The sequence below is a fragment of the Podarcis raffonei genome, chromosome 6, assembly GCF_027172205.1.
Source record: "Podarcis raffonei isolate rPodRaf1 chromosome 6, rPodRaf1.pri, whole genome shotgun sequence".
Classification (NCBI taxonomy): domain Eukaryota; kingdom Metazoa; phylum Chordata; class Lepidosauria; order Squamata; family Lacertidae; genus Podarcis; species Podarcis raffonei.
In genome coordinates, this window is record NC_070607.1 from 72,887,659 (window position 1) to 72,908,511 (window position 20,853).

The following is a 20,853-nucleotide window of genomic DNA, read 5'->3' on the forward strand; positions in this document are numbered from 1 at the left end:
TATAAAAGCAGGCCGGCTGAGCTGTTTGGTGTGCAGTTTCTGTTCCAGCTTACAAAATAAAGAGCTGCTTTGGAGAAATCGCTGTGTTGTCTGCCATGTCTACCCACTATTTAACACTAATCATTTTCACAGGTTAGTTGACCAGCGAAATGCAACTAAAGGTATCCTCATAAAGGATATTCTGGAGTTCAAAAAGTTTCAAAAAAGGGCAACCAAAATTATCAAGGGGGTGGAAGAACTCCCCCATAAGGAAAGTTTGCAGACTTTTTAGTTTAGAGAAAAAATGAAGAGGTGACATGATAGAAATTTATGCATGGCATGGAGAATGTGGATACAGAAAGGTTTTTCTTCCTCTTTCATAATATTGTGTATTGAATTTGAAATGTATATTGTGTATTGAAATTGAATGTCGGGAGATTCAGGATAGCTGAAAGAAAATACTCAATGTAGTGCATAGTTAAACTATGGAGCTATGATGGCTTTCATATACAATTAGACCGCCATGAATCTGTCTAGCAATGCCTACTAGCGGTGGCGGAGGCAGTATGCTTCTGAACACCATTTAATGGAAATCACAGCTTTCCCACAAGCACCTGGATATTGGGCTACATGGGCCACAGGCCTGACCCAATACTAGGCTCTTCTTATTTTCTTATCCTCACCTGAAGACACACAAGGTAGTCTTGACACATGGGTTGGGATTCAGTTCCCTAGCCTGCATGCTTTGCAATACAGTGGTACTTCGGGTTACAGACGCTTCAGGTTACAGACTCCGCTAACCCAGATATAGTACCTCGGGTTAAGAACTTTGCTTCAGGATGAGAACAGAAATCGAGGGAGACTCCTTTTTATTTATTTGTGGCTTATGTATTTATTGCTTGCCTGTAAACATTAAACATAAACGGGTACAAGTTGCCAAGAGAGCTTACGCGACCGCACAAGGAACAGTGACAAAATGACCAACAGAATAATACAGTACATGTGAGGAACGCGCTGCTACTCAGCACGAAAGTGGGGAGGGGGGAGAATGAGATTGCTGGGATTTAGGTCTAACCCTTCAAGTCACACTACACCACATCCAGTGCCCTCTGCTGTTTCCATAACTCTTCCAAAGCAAACAACAACAACAACACACGTTGCCAAGAGAGATTTCCCCTGCTCCTGCCGCTGCCTACGTTGGCAGACTCCCCTCCACTATTGAGAATGGAAGATTCCAGCGCTGAATGAGCCTTTCCCTGTAGCTCAAGGAGACTCTAGGCGGGCCTGTGTCGTCATCACGACGGACGCAACGAGGCTTTCCCTTCCTCTCCCCCGCCTCCTGCTTTTGCCAGCGAAGCCGCTTTGGGCGCCTGCGCAGACGGAAAGGGCTCGCGTTGCTAAGGAGGAAGAAGGCCCTTAGTTACCGCGCGTTGCTGCTGCTCCGCGGTTGGAGGGGACGGGGAAAGGATGGTGGCGACCCCGCAGGTAAGTCAACTTTTGTGGTGGCGTTGGAGAGGTGTTTCCCCCTCCCTCGGGACCATTTATGGAGGCGGAGGGTTACTTTGTAGGCTCGACCCTGGCTCCCCTCACCTTGGGACCTTGTAGAAGCCCGAGCTGGTAAATTTTAGTTGCCTCCCGCCTTTCCGTAGCCAGAAAAACCATGCTGAAAGGCGGCTTACAAACGGGGGACGGGGCGGGAATTGCATAATTACAAACATAGCAAAAGCAGGCAGCAGCAATAAATAAAACACATCCAAAAGCATGCAACCATATTGGAAAACTCCCACATAAATCATAATAAGACCCAAAACAAATGTACAAAAAAAATTCAATAGCAGCAACAAAAGCCCCCTCAAACAAACATTACTCCAGTCCAAGAGTCCTATGGAATTTGATTTTTTTAAAAATAGGATACATGGAAACCACTATCAAATCACAGATCATATCTGCGCCTAACAGACTGAATCATACAGAATCAGAGAATTGTAGAGTTGGAAGCAACCCTGAGGATCATCTAGTCCAATCTCCTGCAGTGCAGGAATAGATCCCACACTTTGTGGTGCAGCAAACTTGCAATATTTTTATACTGATTCCCCCCCCCCCCGCCAAAAAAAACCCTACTATTAAAAACATGACATCTGTAACATGTCAGCCAACACCAGAAACATTGTGGCACGGTCTGAGGATACAGATGTAATGTGATTTGATGGTGGTTTGAGGGAGAGGCTCCTGTTCAAGAATCTGTAAGGATCTGTGCCCCCTAGGCCTAGGTCCAATGGTTAATGCTGTTAATGTGAGTTTTGAGGTGCTGGTTACGCTGAGTTTTGAGGTGCCTGTGACAACAGACGTCATAGTGGTTTTGGTGGCATTCTGTATAAAACCTATGTGAAAAATCTGCCCAATGCCTCAGATCCATGTTTTCGTGCCATGGCTGTGTCAGAAAACACCAGCTACATCATGATTCTTCATGCTTCAGCCTCTGGAGAGGGAGATTCTATAATGGGATTAAGATAAACTTTTGTAAAAATGCAATTTCAGGCAGATTGTTTTTTTAATTACTAGATGCAACTCCTACTTGCTTCCAAATCTACTTACTGTATTTCTGTTCCTCAGTGCCAAATCATAGACTTACTGATAGAATTACCCTCATTTTTCGAACTACAAATGCTTAGGAAATCTCAGCACTGCAAGCTTGTAATGATTTTATGCCAGCTTATTCACTGCTATAGCTCTCCCAAAAGAGTCCTGGGAACTAGCCCTTGGAGAGAGTGTGTAGTAATATAGCTCAAGAACAAGAGATTCTGGCCTACTATTTAATTGTCCCAATTGCTGGAACAGGGTGGCTTTGCTTTCTCTTAGATCCACCAGCTGTAGCCTGATACAAAAGTCATAGCTAAGAACCAAACAAAGCTGACATATCACTCCAAAATACCCTTGTCGCCCCAAGCTTTCTTCATTTTCACTAGCATTCTTTTTGGCAGGTTCGGGCATTTGGAAAGTTGGAAGTCAAAAATCCTTGCAGAGAACCCAGATTTTCTTTCTTTCCACCGTGCTAGATCAATCAATAAAACATAATGTTATTTGGTTAATTGTGGGTATTCATTAATTCTACATTAATCTGGGAAGGGTTCTTAGAATTTCTGAATAATGATAGCACTTTTTCATTTTGCTTTGTTTTTTTGTTTATTTGCCTGTGCTCTTTCATTTTTGAGGTAACTATGGAAGGAGAACTTCGTAATATAATCGTCTTCAATGCTTCTAAAAAGGAAATTTTTACTATGAACAATGGTTATAGGATTCTACAAAAAAAGCTTCGAAGCAACTGGAAGATACAGAGGTGAGTGGAGTATGTATTGTTTTCTTTTTTCTGATCTGTGTTAGCTTCCTGCTTTTTACTACTGCTGTTCTGAGAGGAGAAGGCGAGCCATCTTTTGTTTCTAGACCAGCATTGAAGTTTGATGAAGGCATAAAATTGCTTGAAAGTACCCAGGACAATGGCTGCCCCATAACAGTTAAATTTTTGCTCTCCTCGTATCTTGTACAATATCTGTATATCTGATTGCAGATTTTAAACAAGCTTATTTTGTTAGTGTAGGATATTGGCAGAGTGTGGGTTTCATAGTCTTTCATTCAAGCCTTTCCTCAACCACAGCTTTTCAAGATGGGTCTAAGCCCCTGTTCTTTAAAGCATCAGCCCTTCAACCTCATTGTGGGGATAATTGTGCAAGTGAAATGAGGCTTTTAGCTTAATATACCTATATGCATTTGGCATTAGGTCTTCGTGGTTTGTAATATATCTGTTACGAAAAAGGAGCAATGCAGAAGCAAGCACCAGGTGGCTGGAATGGTAAACAGGATGTGGGTGTTATTGGATTGTCCCGTGGGAAACTGGGACTGTCTGTAAAGTGCTCTGAGAGCCGGATGTTACCTCAGAGCAGCACATGACCCTGTACTGGAAGTACATGGGTGGAGTTTATTCTCTCTCTGCGTTGGAAAGCAGAGTGTGCAGACATGTTTTCTCTGTACTGCTGAAAGACAGAAATAAAGACATGTAGATTTATTTCTGTCTGTCTCAATCCCCCTCCCTGGGGGAGGAGTGGTGTGTTCTTTTCACGTTTGAAAAGGATCGCCGAAGAGACCTCCTTTGATCTTGCCGGCAGACGCTGGCAGGGGAGGTCACAAGGATTCAAGCCGGGCACCTGGAGGGTGGCCAAATTCCTATGAGCTGGAGGCTCTGCTCGCTTGAATCCCGACAACTGGTAGCAGACCGATGGTTATCTGATCTATGAGAATCTGCATGAGAGGTGAGAGGTCGATGAATCGTTGCCATCCTCTGCACCTAAGGAGATAAAGAAAAGCGTCTGCCTGCAGCCAGAAGCTGAAACAGACAGCTGGACACCGAGAGGAGTGTGTTTCAAGGCAACGGAGCCCCAAAAAAGGTATGCTGCATTTTGGGGGAGAGAGAATGAACGCAGAAAGGTTGATTTCTGGTTCACAAGAGCTGTGTTTGAAAAACAAGCTCTGAAAGAGCAAGCTTGCATACCAGGAATTCCTGTGGTGAGATAAGGAGTTCCGTCCTGAGCAGGTTGCTAGGCAACGTCTGCCAGTTACTGAGTGGCCTAAAAAGAGCCTGGGAAATCGAAAGTGTATCTGCGCAGCTGTGCAAGGGTTTTGAAAACAGCCCAGAGGTTTGCCTGCCAGTGAAGCAGTAAACAAGCCGAGAGACTTTTGGAGTTTACTGGCTTGAAAAGTGAAAGCTGGCTTGAGATTGAGTGTAAAGCTGACCCTTGGATTCAGCATGGATGCCAAGAAGGGGGGAGTGCCCCTGAGTGCCGTGGTTCTAGATGAACACAGCCGGCATGCTGCACTGGAAGAAAAGGACAGGGGGAGGGAGGAACGGAGTTCTAATCCCCCCACCGATGAAGCTACTGGAGAGGATGCTGTAGCTTTGAACGCTGTCCAGTGTTACACTTGTGGACAGGCTGGGTATCTTCAGCGGAGCTGTAAGAAGCCACGTCAGCCAAAAGGAGCGAAGGGCCGCTCAGCAAAGCCTGAGGCGTCAGGCAAAGGTCGTACCAAGCCTATGGTGGAACCTGCAAAGGCTTTGATGGCGAAAGGAACCACGCCAGATGTTGGGAACGCGTTTATTATCGACACTGCAGCGACGGTTCATATGTCCCCACACAGAGGACTCTTTTCAACGTTTAAGAAGCAAAGCTTCACTGTGACACAGGCCAATGGTCAGGAGCTGGAAGCGGCCGGCGTGGGGACTGTCTATCTTAAGAGTCTGGACTTGACAATAAACAATGTTTACTTGGTTCCTGAATTGAAGATCAATCTGCTGAGTGTTTCGCAGATTGCAAAGAAAGGACTGAAACTGTCCTACGATGCTGAGAGCTGCAAGATCTACAAAGATGGAGAGTTATTTCTTTCTGCCAAACAGAAGGATGGACTTTATTTGTTGACTTTTGCACAAAGTGATTACATGGAATGTAATTCATCTGTGTCTAACCTAGTTTCTCTTGCAGGTGTGAGCAAGAAGAAGACCGGAGTCAACAGAGCATTTCAGCGGGTGTATGCTGATGTGATTGGTCCTCTAGAACCATCTAGAGGCAATGCAAGATTTTATCTTGTGTGTGTGGATCATTTCTCTAACTATGTCTGGGTTTATGTGTTGAGAAAGCCACAGGAAGCCTTGGAGAGGTTTCAGGAGTTTTGTGACAAAGTTAAGAGTATGCATGATGCTAACATTGATTGTCTATTCACAGATGAGAAGCAGATTTTTCTTTTACAGGATTTCCAGAGGTTCCTGCAGAAGAAGGGAATAAGACACAAGGTTTCTGTTTCAGCGGAAGCGTGGAACAGGGGTATCTGTGTACGGGTGAACAGAGAATTGCAAAAGGGAATGGAAGCGCAATTGCTAAGTTCACATCTGCCACATGAGTACTGGGCCGAGTCTCTGATGTCGTACTGTTATACGAAAGTGAGAAAGGTTTCAAAAGAGTTGGGAAGTTCTCCTTTTGAGAAACTGTTCCACAGAAAACCTTCTGTTGCCCATTTCAAGGTTTTTGGGTCTCATGTGAGAACAGAAGCTCCAGGTGGAGTAAAGAATGCCAGAGGCATTTTTGTGGGGTATGAAAAGGGTCTCTACAGAGTAATTTTGTCTGTATCTGGTCAGGTGATTCTCACAAAATTTCTAGAGAGTGCTCCTGAACAGGAGAGAGTGATAGTACACACATTTCCCACTGAGGACGATTCAGATGATGATGATTTCACTGATTTCAGCTGTACAGAAAGTGATGACACTGATAGCTCGGAGAGCTCAGTTGTCACAGTCATTGAGAGGAAGTCTCACACAATAGATAGGCCTTCACAACTGAAGGATAAACCACTGTTTACCATTGGAACTAGTTCTCCAAGGAGTCCTGAGACTGGACCAGTGAGCAGAGAGGATCAGCACCTCATACGTAGGTCTGAGAGAGTTACAGAGGGTCAACCACCCAAGAGGTACTCAAAAGAGTTTGCTAACTTAGCTGTTGCATGTGTTGCTGTTGTAAACAACCGAGGACAGGTTGGAGCTGTGTCTAAGTCAGAGACAAAGACACAACAGAGAGTTGCTAGCCAAGGTAATGCAGATGCACTCATTCCTTGGAAACCAGACAACCAGAGAGGTACACTGGGGAAACCAGTGGCGGGGAGTTCCAAGGGTGGAACTGAAACAACAGGGGAGTGTTATGTGTATAACAACTGTTTGTTTTCTTCTCTGGATCATGCCTTGCTTGCTGCAACACGCATTGATTCTTTTGGGGGAGGATGTTACGAAAAAGGAGCAATGCAGAAGCAAGCACCAGGTGGCTGGAATGGTAAACAGGATGTGGGTGTTATTGGATTGTCCCGTGGGAAACTGGGACTGTCTGTAAAGTGCTCTGAGAGCCGGATGTTACCTCAGAGCAGCACATGACCCTGTACTGGAAGTACATGGGTGGAGTTTATTCTCTCTCTGCGTTGGAAAGCAGAGTGTGCAGACATGTTTTCTCTGTACTGCTGAAAGACAGAAATAAAGACATGTAGATTTATTTCTGTCTGTCTCAATCCCCCTCCCTGGGGGAGGAGTGGTGTGTTCTTTTCACGTTTGAAAAGGATCGCCGAAGAGACCTCCTTTGATCTTGCCGGCAGACGCTGGCAGGGGAGGTCACAAGGATTCAAGCCGGGCACCTGGAGGGTGGCCAAATTCCTATGAGCTGGAGGCTCTGCTCGCTTGAATCCCGACAATATCTCCCTTGAACATTTTGATAATAGAATGAGATTTGGTAATCTTGTTCAGGAACATCAGTCTTTATTTCAGGGTTGAATACCTTCTTATTTTTGTAGTCATTTTCAAAGTAGAGAAGAAAACTAAAAATACATTATAATGCAACATCTGCCTAGACAATTGAGGTATTGACCGAGCATGCATGTCATAGTAAGCCATAGTTCACCCTGAACACCGCTAAAATGGCTCTTTTCCTTCTCCCTGCTGAGAAAAAACAAAACACGATCACTGTCTTTGTGTTATGTCCAATCCTGGAATTGTGGTTTGCCAGTGATATGCGTTATTGGGTAACATGTCTTCTATTAATTTGTCCATAGTTTAAAAGATGAAATAACTTCAGAGAAGCTGACCGGAGTAAAACTCTGGATTACATCAGGACCTAGGGAAAAGTTCACAGCTGCTGAAGTATGTAATTGTCTTAAATACCTCAATAACTGTTTAAAGATCTATTTACCTTGCTGATCTTGTCTAGTATTTTGATCCTGTGAACTTCTTCAGGATTCAGTGGTTCTCTTGCATCATATCTTATAGGCTTTTTGGATTCATAGAAGCAGAGCAGGATGATGCACACTCTGGCCGTCCTGTTTTGTATGATCTGGGGCAGGATTAGTGCCTTGCAAATGTGTCTGAGCCACAGTGCTGTACCCTGTATGTATGTTAGGTGGGCTGTTCACTGTTTACTAATGGATTACCTAATGCCTTCTTGTTGGGATTTTTGCAAAGAGTGGTAGACATAGGGCAGAATTCAGTGCAGCGTTAAGGTTCACGTTCTGTCAGTGCAAGGATTTTTCCTTATGCAGTGGAACATTCTCCCCCTCTCCTCCCCTGTGCACCCCATAAATCTGTTCTACGCATTCCCCCAGTCCTCTGCAGCAAATCTGGAGACAGCGTGAAGAGGGACAATCACTAAATTATTTAGCTGAACACCGCCCTAACTGTACAATTCTAACCATGTCTACTCAGAAGTCTGTCCTGTTGGATTCAATGGGGCTTACTTTCAGAATTGCTTAGAGCAGATTAATTATGCCATAACTTGTAAAGAGACCTTGAGTATGCACTTATACTTGATAAATTTAAAACACATTGGTGGACTCACAGATGAAAAACAGAAAAGAAAAGAAAGTGGACTATGAAAGACTAAAGTTAGCCCTGTTCTGCCGTATCCCAAACAGCAGGTAGTTTGTTAGCTTAAATGCCTATTTGCACTGCTTAAACTTTAACCATCTTTAGGGTTAATTTCCCCTTTGTCTTGTAAGAATAATAAGATGGGGTTTCTTTATCAAAGGGGACTTAGTATTTGTAAGGATGTGCAAGCTGTGTTGTGTTGCTATTCTAATTTTCAAGGGTTAAATTCTGTAAAAGCAGGAAAACCTTTCATCCTGGCACTTAAGACTTTGTTGCTTTTTTCCTTTACAGTTTGAGGTTTTGAAGAAGTATCTAGAAAGTGGTGGGGATATCCTGGTGATGCTGGGAGAAGGTGGTGAATCTCGATATGACACCAACATCAACTTTTTATTGGAAGAATATGGGATCATGGTCAATAATGGTAATAACTGACCTGAGGACAAGCTTTCTTCTTTGGTCAGTCTTGAGAATGTTTGCATATCATATAGTCAGAAACCACAAACAAGTGACCCAACTTAGAGCAATTTGAGTGTGCTTTATTAATTTGATATTGCTAGGTCCCAAAAGAGCTAGCGACAGAGTATGATTGTAGCTTTGCCATCTTCCCTTTTCCATGTTTGCTGATTTTGAAAATACTAAGCAAGTGAACAGTACTACGATAAATTACATCCAAGTCTGAGGGATATTTGGTATGGCGGCAGGCCTGAACTCTGTGTGAGCAGAGAGCAAGGTCCACAGAGTTTCTCTCTGTTAGGCTCTAAGTGAACATCTCTTGCTGCGCACTGCTGCGCTGTAATTTTCATTTTTCTTTAGACCATTGTGTGCACTGCACATTCGAATATTCAGCAGCCCCTCCTCTCTGTGGCCTCAGTGCATGGACTGCATTCAGTGGATGCAAGAGCAGAGCAGTGCAAGGGCTTGGGGAAGGTGGATTCATGTGCGATGTAGAACTGCCTTGGCCTAAAGTGAATAGCTTGATGAATTGCTTCTGATACAGCAAAAGAGCCACTGCACCTCTTATCTTTCTTTGTGACTGTTCCATTTGTACTTTTGCTATGATTGTACATCTGCATCTTCTTATGGGCTGCCACAAGGAAAATATGAGAGATTTGCCAGCTTTTTAAGGACCTTGGGCACATTTGCAAACAGAAACTGTTGTGGGCATCACATGCACACCTCAGCCAGGCACACACTGCAGCCAATCAATTGGCTACTATTCTTCTTTCAAGCCAAATTTTAGTAGGGTGGGTGGGTGGGGGGGTCATATGAAGTCAGAAGGTGCTTTGTTGGCAACATCAGCCTTCATACAATTAGAGAGAACCAGGATCTAGAATCCATAGCCCATACTTTGCAGCGCTGCATCTTACTGGAAAAAATATTATTTTTCATTTCTCTTAAGACTCTGTGGTGAGAAATGTGTATTATAAATACTTCCATCCTAAAGAAGCTTTGGTCTCCAATGGAGTTTTAAATCGGTAAGTATTTGATAGTGGATGGTGTGTGGGTGCATTCACATTTTATCTTGCGTAACTTAGCTATATTTTGCAACTACAAATCAGTTATTTTTGGGTTTCCATCTATAAGGGAAATCAGTAGAGCTGCTGGAAAAACAGTGTCTGGGATAATAGATGAAGACAACAGTGGAAATGATTCACAGTAAGTACCTTCTTTCCAAACATGTTACATATGCCATCAATGTTCATTCCAAAAAGTTATAATAAAGCATTGTGTGGGAAGTGCTCTTGAAATATGTAGAATATTCTAATTAATGCCTAAGATTTTGTATTTTGCCTCTTGAAATGCTGCTTAAGGGGAGTTATGCTACAAAATCCAAGGAAGGGAACAGTTTTGCGCAATGTTCTGGGTTTTTGTTTTTGTTTTACTGTTTATGGACATTTTTTATACATGCTTTAAACATGTCACCACAGAAAGCAAGAAAAACAGGATTTTAATACATCGTAAAGTATAGTCCTTTTAATTACTGATTTGGATCCACTATTGGAAGGCCTCTTCCACTCACAATGCAATGGAAGAGCACAGTTTTTAAAAAGAGACACCCAAATCCCAAGAAGTTATTGCATTGTCACAAGCTCTTTTTGAAGCACAGGTTCCTTCTCAAGACTTTCTTGTGGCCTGGAGTCTATAAACTTGAGCCTTTTTCCTTCCTTGTTCAGTCTGTTGCCTATACAGTATTGTAACCTCTGCTAAATTGTGGTACTGCCCTGGGAGAAGTAGAAGACTTCTGTGAATGCTTGCTGAGCAGTGCAAATGCACCTTTCGTCCACTTTTGGTTCTTTGGATCTAAGCCATCACAATTAATTCTAGAGTGTTACAAAGACAAGGTATCTTTTTTCTTTTTTAAAGAAAAAAACCTTCCTACCAGCAGAAGAACATGAAGGGGTGTGGACAGAGAGAATGGTTAATTGTGTTTGACAGCATTGCAATTCTGTGAAATATAGAAAATGCTTATGACAGTCTTTGTACTATTTTGTAGGGCTCTCACTTTTGTGTATCCATTTGGTGCTACACTTAATGTGATGAAACCAGCAGTGGCTGTTCTGTCCACGGGATCTGTCTGCTTTCCTCTTAATAGACCCATCTTGGCTTTTTATCACTTTAAGGTACATAACTGCATGAGCCATCAAATACTTGTAAAACATGATATTTTGTAACTTCGTTCATAATTTCTGTTACTTACACATCTTGTGCAACTTTAGCAGGAAAGCATTCAGATAAAAGCTCCTTTATGTAGGAACCTTTGAAAAGAGTTGACCTATAACGGGTAGGGAAGCACATTGAACTGTTATTGCAGTTCCTCCCCAGTTTTATCAATCATTAGTAATAATAATTATTATACCATTTCTAAAACACTTCTAAGACAAAATGCTGAAAAGTGAATAAAACTAAAGATAGGCCCTCTTCTAAATTTACATTATCATACTTTTACTTCATTTTTAGTGTAGTTTACTAACTTTAAATAATGTATGGTAAATATGTTCATTTGAATTTACTTACTTATTTTCTTAGCTTATCCCAAAATATTTGGAAAAGGGAACAGCATGTTAAGCATCCATACAAATTCAACTGAGATGGATAAAAACAAGATAACTTGACATTTGTACACATAGTTTATCCCAGTTATTAAAGCCATTCCAAACAAGTATGCCTTGTAATCTTTTCTTTATTCTGCCCCCAATAGTGTCATAATCTGTATGAGCTTTTAATGCTTTCATAGAAACATGTAATATGAGTATATGGTGTCCTCAAAACTGAGACAAATTAATTTTTGGTGTCCCAGCCAATTCTAGGCTGCATCAACAGAAGTATATAGTCTAGATACAGGGAAGTAATAGTTTGCTCTGTTCTGCCTTGGTCAGACCCGATCAGGAGTACTGTGTCCAGGTCTGGGCACCATGGTATAATAAGGATGTTGGCAGCTTGGAACGTGTGCAAGAGGATTCTGAAGAAAATGGTAGCATGTCTGTTAGGGCAGAGAAAATGATCAGAAGGAAAATCTAGATTCTGTTCAAGACAGATGAGGTGGAATTCAAAGAGCTACTGTAGTACCCTGCCTCCAATACCTATCCCACACAGCCAATCTATGAAAAAACCATGGTCACCTGTCACATCTGGCTTGTGAGGTGTAGTGGACAGAGGGATCTGGACTGTTGGTCAGACCAGATTCCCCAATCCTTCAATGTAATGCAGAATGTTAACGAGTGTAATATAAAAAGTACACCTGGTAAGACAAAGCATTGATGTACAGTATAAGCTATTAAATGTGTTCTACTGATTTCTTCTTTGATAGAATCAAGGTGGCAAGTTAGCTGTATTAGGATCTTGTCATATGTTCAGTGACCAATATTTGGAAAAAGAGGAAAACAGCAAGATTATGGTGAGCCTCTATTGTCAACTTCACTGCTAATACTTTAATAATGTATGCCCTCTAACGATCAGTTGACCAGGTTTATTTGAAGCTTAGGAGTTATTCAGCAGAGTGAGCTGTCTTTTCAACCATATCAAGTTGAAGTTTTTGCTACTTAATTCTTTTGGACGCTATGGTGTGTAGTCTTTTTGGCAATACAGTCGTACCTTGGTTTTCAAACAGCCTAGTTCTCAAATGTTTTGGCTCCTGAATGCCGCAACCCCAGAAGTGACTGTTCTGGTTTGCGAACTATTTTTGGAAGCCAAACATCCGATGGAGTTTCCGCAGCTTCCGATTGGCTGCAGGAGCTGGTCAAGCTAGAGAAATGGAACAGAGCACTCTGCTTCATCAGCCAGATGAGATTCCATACTGGCCATGAAGGAGGTGACAAACCTCTGCAGCCAGTAGTGAAGATGATTGGGCTGGCAAAACAGAGCACTCTCTTGCTTTCACTCGCCTGGAAGCAGTTCCACTTTAGAATTCCTGGTTGCCAGTGGTGGCTAGGAAAGGGATGCAAGACAGGACTGGTTTAGTGTGACATCAGAATGCAGCCACCACCTCTCTTGTAATCATTTACTCTAAATAATGTTTTCTGCTTCCAGCCAATTTACCTATATGTGTCGTGTCCTAAGTGTGATTGTTTGAATATGCCAAGGAACTTCTGTTGTTGTTGTTGTTGTTTTGCACTGTTAATCTTGATAATTCAAAGAATTCCACAATTATAACTGGGCTCTTTGGTTTCTTAGGATGTACTGTTCCAGTGGCTTACAACAAGCGACATCCATTTAAACCAGATTGATGCAGAAGATCCCGAGGTAAGGGGAACTAATTCAACATTATTTAGTAACATTAGCTTTGTATATCATAAAGTATAGCTGCCAACTTTGCTGAATTTCTATTTTTGCATCTTTTACTTTTGTCCCTGCCAAGAAGAAAGCCTTGATAAGCTGAAAGCAGGGGTAGCTGGTGCTGTGCCCTTTAGATGCAGGCTCCAACTCCCATTATCCTTGACCATTGGCCATGGGAACCGGGACTGATGTGGGTTGGGAGTTCGATAACATCTAGAGTGGACCTCATTGACTACTCTTAACTTAAAGACAAAAAGTTGAGTTGTTAATTTTTACACTTGCTCTGTAAAGTTTATTCGGTTCTATCACTGTTTCAACTTTCCAATTATCCGAAACTTTAAAATTACTTAGCAGTTTGTAGTAATGTCATGTTGTGAAGAATACACTGAGATGAAAAATTAAGGTTAATTTTCTTTCCTATGATGTCTGCCATCAACAAATAGGTTTTATCATGAAAAATAAAGAGGTATCATAATATATGTGAATTTAGAAGTACGTACAGAAGATAAATTTATTTCGACCAAACTTATTTAACTGTTGAAGAAGCTTTTGAAATCCGTTTCCTATATCAAGAGATGTATATAAGTGCTCATAACTATGACGGTTAGAAAATTGGCCAAACTAAATTAAAATCCGCACTCTTAAGTGTATTGTTTCTTGGATATATGTTTCAAGATGCAATTCTTTTATCATGTAGTTGTTTAGCTCACTGGAAAGGTTCCATTTTTAGTGTGAGCTGTCTCTTTGTTCACAGCAATTTCCGTGTGCTTTTCCTCCAGATATCTGATTATACGATGCTTCCAGATATAGCAACCCTGTCAGAGCGACTGCGAGTTTGCCTGCAGGAGGGAGATGAAAATCCACGAGACTTCACAACACTTTTTGACATGTCTATTTACCAGCTGGATACCACTGCACTTCCGAAAATCATCAAGTTGGTGACCTCATTTATGTTTCCCAAAACAATGGGTTGAATCCAGATTTTGTTGCCAGCAGCAGGAGTGAGGAGGCAACTTTTACCAGTTTTCCCCATCACTTTGCACCCTGTGAAACTCTGCTCCAGAGGATAGGGGGCTGGGAGAATCAGCAGAAGTCACATTATACACACACACACACACCTGATCAAAAGTTTCCTGTGTACAAAAGGAGATCTTCCATTTGCAGACAGCAAAGTCTGGATCCAACTTGGTGTCTTTTTCTTCTTCATTTTAGTTTAATAGATTTTAGGGCCTATTTACTGCATTATTTTCGTTGTTTATAGGCTCTTTGAGGACAGAGTCCTCTCAAGCTGGAGAACAAGGTGGAGAACAATAACACAAACATTAAATTACAATAAAAATACATTTTGTTAAATACTTTTTAAAAATTTAAAATATACAACAGTAGGCAGCAATATAAAATAAGCAATAGAATCATCAGCAAAGTGCACCAGGTAAAAGCCACTTGAATCATGTAGGGTTTTTATAGTCTTTTTGAATGCCAAGACTGAAAAGGCCACTGTGTATCCTTTGGGAGTTACAAAGAACAGGGGCCACTACTGCAAAGACCCTATCCTTGGTGTCCGCCAATCTTAACAATCTTAAAGGTGGCACAGAAGCAGAGCTTCTGATGCTGTTGTCTTCAAGATTCATATGGGCAGATGCAGTCCTTCATATAACGTGGCCTCGAGCTGTTCAGCATTTTTAATGTTCAGTATCAGCACTTTGACTTGAATTTCAATATGTTATGCACGATCAGCAGAAAGGTGGTTAAATTTGGGGTTTTGCCCATGTACACTTCTAATCCTAGTTAAAATTTTGGCATAGTTAAATTAATATCTATCCTGGACTCGTGGTGATAGTAAAAGTTGTTAACGTATGCCAAAACTCCAAAGCAAAAAACCTTTAGCCAATGCTGCAAACTTTACACATTGTTATACGTTGCAGGTCTTATGAGCAGCTGAATGTGAAATACGAACCGCTCCAACTAATTCAGCCTCAGTTTGAAACTCCGTTGCCTGCACTTCAGCCAGCTGTAAGTAACTGTCTTGGGAGAGGAAGGAAATAAGGTGACAAGCATTTATGAGTAGGTTGAACAGATGGGTCTTGGGTGATTTCAGAAACAGAAGAGGCAACACAATATATAGTGCAGGGAGAGTTCAAGGCTTACGGGGTAGGAAGAGAGGATCAGGCAGGTCATCTTGGCAGAATGACTGAAAGTTACAATGTGTGTTGAAGCAGGTCTGTGAATTGTAGGTCAGTGTTTCTCAACCTTTTTCCAACCGTGGCCTCCTTCAGACCTTGTTTCCTTCCTGTGGCCCCCCCTGTCCTACTGGCAGAAAGGGTAGCTATTCAGATGTTTTGTTTGTAAATAGAACATGTTATATATATATATTTATAATTTCTACAAAATACAAAAAATTATACTTTAAGTATTTCTCGATCAATGTGACCCTTGTGCTTGGTGACCAGAAACAAGCTTTTTTTATATCTGGTTCTTTTGCTGCGAGGGATAACTGAAGATCACCTCTGTCCATTACGTTGAGCCGATTCTGCGTGAGGCTGAGTAACAATTGCATGCAGCAACATGCCTCCTTTCGCAGTAATACTTGCACGAAGAAACAGCACCCCACACACTAACACTGCTGCAGCCACGCATCTTGCCCGTGACAAACGACATGTGGACAGCTTGGTGCATGCAGTAGTGGAGTGCGGAAGTGGGAGGGAGAAGGAACTGGAAGTGACTTCGCTGCAAAGTGTGTGTGGCACTCCATCCATTGGGAATCACGGTCACTTCTCTGCTCCCTCTACTTCTCTGTTTTCTCTTTTCTTCACTTCTTTGTTTTCTGTTTTCTTTTCTTGGTCACTTTTCTATTTTCTTCACTTTTCACTTCCCCTCTGTTGCTCCCTAGTCTCATGCCATGGTGTCCCATTTATGCGTTTTTCACCTGTGGACCCCTTGGAATATCCTGGGGTGTCAGAGACCAGACTGAGGATTACAGCTCTGATGAGGAATGGTGGGAACCTCTCCCTCTTCCTGCTCCTGACCAGGATCCTGAAGCTGCCCAGGAACAGTAGAGCCGTATAGAGAATTGGTTTGCAGAGGGACATAGTTCGGAAGACAAAAGCTGGGCAGAGCTGAGTGGGGAACGGAGAAACAGAACAGGAAGAGAGAGAGAGATAACTGACTCCCCTTCGCTGGAAATTGTCCAGCCTCTCTCTCCAAGGGCAAAGAGAGCTGATAAGGTTACTTCGCAGAAGGCTCAGTGGTTGCAAGATCAGGTTGCCAGAAGGGGAAGTGACGAGGATGGCTCGGGGGGGGGGGAGTAGGAGGAAAACCTAATTGGCAGCACCTTAACTTTGAGAATGGCTGTTTTGTTCTTTGTCTGTGATCATTAAACACTCTTAAACTTGCAAGGGACTTTAACTGCTTTGTTCTTCTGATGCACAGCCAAAGGGGGGGGGGAGGAAGCCATTTCCCCGACGCCTGAATTGGAAGGGCCCAGGGGGCATATGGGCCCCGGTTGGGAAACACTGTTGTAGCTGACCAAAAGTTTGTTTTTCAAAGGAAGGCAGTAAAAATGAGGAAAAGTTTAACCCAGACATTATGTTCTGCCCATCATTCCTCAAAGTTAGAAATTCCCTACATGGACAGCCTAACTTATTTTATGTGTCCAGTCCTTGCAGCTAATCACATTTCTCTCAATTCAGGCTATGCCCTGAACACACTTTTCCAAGACCTGACATCCTGTGGTTAGGAAACAACAAGTAATCTGGTGCTTGCTTTCCTCTCACCAAAATGCTTAAACTGAATGTCACTGATTTTCCCGAAGTAGAAATTGGAAATGTCAAACCTGTATATGTTTTTGAAGGGGCTATAAACAGAATAGTTTACTTTCTGAGGCTTACATAGTATAAACAAGATTACAGCATGCGAGTAGTTTAATTAGAGCCTGCACCAATGCTGTTTTTCTCTGAACAAGTATGGGCAGACTCAGCATGTTAAGTTTTGCCTAATCTTTACTAGGTTTTTCCACCGGCCTTCAGAGAGCTGCCTCCTCCCAGCCTGGACCTGTTTGATTTGGATGAAACTTTCTCTTCTGAGAAAGCTCGCCTTGCTCAAATAACAAACAAATGTAAGTAGTGCAAACATTTGAACTTGGGATTGCTAAACTATTTGTGGGATGGGCAGGGGAACTTTCTAGATGAAGAGCTTCTCAAACTTTTATCTCCAGGGCACACTTTAGAAAGCTGAAAATTACTGAAGTCCTCCATATTATGCATACCTTAAAATTTTTCCAAAATACTTTGCATTTTGTTAAGAAAACCAGATCTTTTAAATCTGTTTCCTCATGCTAATGGAGGTACTCTAGATCAGGATCGATAATATGTGGCCCTCTGGATGTTATTGGACACCATTTACCTCCAGCCCAGCCCAGTGGTCAGGGATGAAGGATCCTGTGGTCTAGTAATGTGTGGCTGCATATAGGCTCTGCATCCCTTCTCTGCTTGTGGAAACCCATATAATATCTTTAAATGGTTTGGCAAATTTTGTTTGTATTATGCTACTTTTATGTCCTTATTAGGCACTGAAGATGATCTGGAATTCTATGTCAGAAAATGTGGGGACATCCTAGGGGTAACTAACAAACTACCAAAGGAGCAGCAAGATGCCAAACATATCCTGGAGCACATTTTCTTCCAAGTGGTGGAGTTCAAGAAGTTAAATCAGGTAAACTAATGGACATTTTTCTTGAAGCCCTGTCCAGTGATCACTGGGAAGATATGAAAGCCAGGTTTCTGGGAAAGCAGACTCCTTCCTGATCTCAGTGATCTATAGAGGAGGCGCCACATTAAAATTAATAATAAAACAGGACTTGAGCTTTATCTAATTTGCTTTTCAAGTTAATTGAGTATTCTGTTCCAACACCTCTTTCAGAAGAAAAAAAAAGATGGGTGGAGAGAATGCTTTCTAGCTTTTTTGTGATTCTGTGTGCTCCTTCTAGAAAGCAATATTAAATACCTAGTTGATAGTTGAGCATATTAGACTTTATGCTTCCTCCTTCCTTGACTGCCAGATTCCCTCCTTCATTTTAGCGGCAACCCTCGAGCAGTGTTATATGTGCACCAATGTTAATGCTAACCAGGGCTGTCTAAACCCAGAGTTTTCAGTCCCATTTCTAGCTGTGACTACAAACTGGTTAGTGGTAACATTTTTACGGACATTGATAGTCAGCTATGCAAATAGGAAGAGGAATTTACATGAGAAGAGTGGGGAAGAAGAGTGTGTGAGCCTTCAGGGTGCTCCTAATCTGTTAAACATGGGCAAGAGTTTGGGAACATTGTATCGGCCCTGAGCCATAAAGTCCAGGAGCTGAAAACCTTCAAGACCATTTAAATTTTATTTTGGACCCTGAAAATGCAAAGGAGCCTAGAGTCATTTGTATGTATTGATAAATATCCTTTTTCTTTTCTTTAAAGGAGCACGATATTGATACAAGTGAAGCTGGATTCCAGGGTGGCTTTTGAATATTTGAAAGGAAATTTGATGGCACAGGGAAGGATAATAGAACAGCTTCTCTTATTTTGTTTTGGTTTTTTTTGTTCAATAAACTGGCTTGCTTTGCTTCTTCCTGCCGTTTTCTCTACCCTATGTTACCTTACAAATATGTAGATAGTCTAAAACGCCGAAGCCAAATGAGGGATTGCCTTATAGGCAGCAATAATTTTGATAATTTCTTATGTATGAAGCATTCCATATTTAATATTTCTATTTATAAACAAATAAATATCACATTTTGTACAACCTAAAATTCTTGTTTCTAGCTGTCACCCTTCAATGCGTCTCTGTGTGTGGATTAATACAGTATGCATATACAGTGGGGAAGAAGCAGATAATCTTCTAGAAGGTAAAAGCATAGCTATACAACAAACAGCATATACCTATAAGTAGGGTGGGTGTTGTCACAAGCTTGCTTGCTCCTTTTTACTCAAGATTTTGTACATTCTGACTAATGGCCTTGTTTGGTCTTTGCTGTAGCTCCGCTGCTGCAACCATGTCCTGTAAAGCCTCTTGCAAGTTAGGGATTGCCTTGGAGTGGATGTTTAGGAGAGTATATTCCAGGCATCCCCAACCTGCGGCCTTCAAGATGTTTTGGCCTACAACTCCCATGATCCCTAGCTAACAGGACCAGTGGTCAGGGATGATGGGAATTGTAGTCCAAAACAGCTGAAGGTTGGGGATGCCTGGTATATTCTAAAGGCAAGTGTATGTCTCCCACCCACTGTGTGTGGTTTTTCCAACCTCATCTAAGCAATTGCTCCTTTTCAGATAATTAGTGTCACTTATCTGCCTTGACAGATGCATGTATTACTGAGCTGGCAAAACTTAGAGTTTAGAATACTTAAAAGTAACAGTCAAAAGCCATGAGAAATGCATACAATTTTAAGAAATCAAAAGATGCTCATTCCAGCTGCTGCATTTTAGCAACATAATGATATAAGTTTGCAAGGCCAATACTAAGACTTGGAAAGTTAGAAAGTTGTAAATTACATCTATAAACTCTCACTTTTAGATATGAATCTTACATGGCATCTCACCAGTATGGGTGATTTCTGATCCTCTTAAAAAAAAAAAAAAAGAAGGCTCTTTCAAAAGGATGCTTTGAATGTGGAATTTTGCTTTGGCAATTTTGGTCAGTCAGGCCTCAGTCCCTCCTCACTTGGAGGGATAATTGAAAATATAAGGGTAGTGAATCCTAAAACATAAAAGATGAAAAGAATTGTGTTCTGTTACTAAGGCTATGATCTTGAGAGTATGGCCAATTTGAAGAACACTTCACAGACTCATTCTAGAGGTTATGATCTTCTTGCCATTACAATCCCCTGAGAATTAGTAAATAGATGTGAAGGGTGAACTGAGACTAAAGTAGGCTGGGGGAGCAAGTATGTTGCAACCCACATTTTAGATGAGCACAATTTCTTGACATCACACTCCAAGATAGGCAATTGGAACAATGGGCTTTAGAATAACAGCTGCAATATGTTTCTTAACTTCTCTTTCTAGTGGGAACAGGCCTCTGTTTACAGAGTAACCACTGCAGCATGTGTAAACTTAACTTTGTATTTAAGATGGCAGTCACCCCAAAGTAGAACTGCAAAAGTGTAAAATCATTTTACCCTGTACTAAGGTGATTATTGTATGGGGAAGCCATGACAAATGAACTATGTGAATAAGTGCTCACTGGAAAAAAGATAAGCTTTCAATCATGCAGGTATCACTACACATGATCATAAACCATGTGGCACTGTACCAACTAGACCAGAGTAGACTAGACATGATCAATGACGTTCTATTTACAGTAGACGGTATGATTGTTGTCCAGAGAAATGGCACTGCCTGTTTACATAAAATACCTAATCTTGCAACAAGCTGAACAGCATACGCAAGTCTCGCTTCCAAGTCATTAGCAGAGCAACAACCATTTACCACCAGCTGGAGGGGGGAGCGGCGGTTGCCTCTTGGCTGTTGGGGCTTGTAAAACATCCCCCTAAAGCTTGTTCAGCTCTGAAGTATGGCTGTTCAGCTACCAGTTAGGGTTGACCACACAGGCCTCTGAGTTACCTTCAGCAAGAAAAGGACAGAGTTGCCCAGGTGCTTCCTTATTGGATGGTTTCATGCCTTTG

At 41.8% G+C, this 20,853-nt stretch overlaps 1 protein-coding gene across 2 annotated transcripts; it reads left to right on the forward strand.

Moving 5' to 3' along the window:
- Positions 1-1,326: 1,326 nt before the first annotated feature.
- Positions 1,327-18,980, forward strand: IFT52 (intraflagellar transport 52). 2 transcript variants are annotated; one of them, XM_053394014.1, is made up of 14 exons: positions 1,327-1,464; positions 3,192-3,316; positions 7,609-7,696; positions 8,708-8,837; positions 9,816-9,891; positions 10,001-10,072; positions 10,911-11,037; positions 12,225-12,311; positions 13,088-13,156; positions 13,969-14,123; positions 15,115-15,202; positions 17,195-17,303; positions 17,754-17,899; positions 18,649-18,980. In XM_053394014.1, the coding sequence occupies exons 1-14, from the start codon at positions 1,447-1,449 to the stop codon at positions 18,694-18,696; spliced, it is 1,338 nt and encodes a 445-aa protein (XP_053249989.1). In that variant the 5' UTR covers positions 1,327-1,446; the 3' UTR covers positions 18,697-18,980. The 2 variants fall into 2 exon arrangements, with proteins under 2 accessions (XP_053249989.1, XP_053249991.1); XM_053394016.1 differs by lacking the exons at positions 1,327-1,464; positions 3,192-3,316; positions 7,609-7,696; ... (1 more) ...; positions 9,816-9,891; positions 10,911-11,037.
- Positions 18,981-20,853: the final 1,873 nt, after the last annotated feature.

Excerpts from the sequence above, each read along its gene's own strand:
- IFT52 (XM_053394014.1), top strand. Across the intron at positions 9,892-10,000 it reads TCCAATGGAGTTTTAAATCG|GGAAATCAGTAGAGCTGCTG; the intron begins GTAAGTATTTGA and ends TCCATCTATAAG. Across the intron at positions 14,124-15,114 it reads GCACTTCCGAAAATCATCAA|GTCTTATGAGCAGCTGAATG; the intron begins GTTGGTGACCTC and ends TATACGTTGCAG.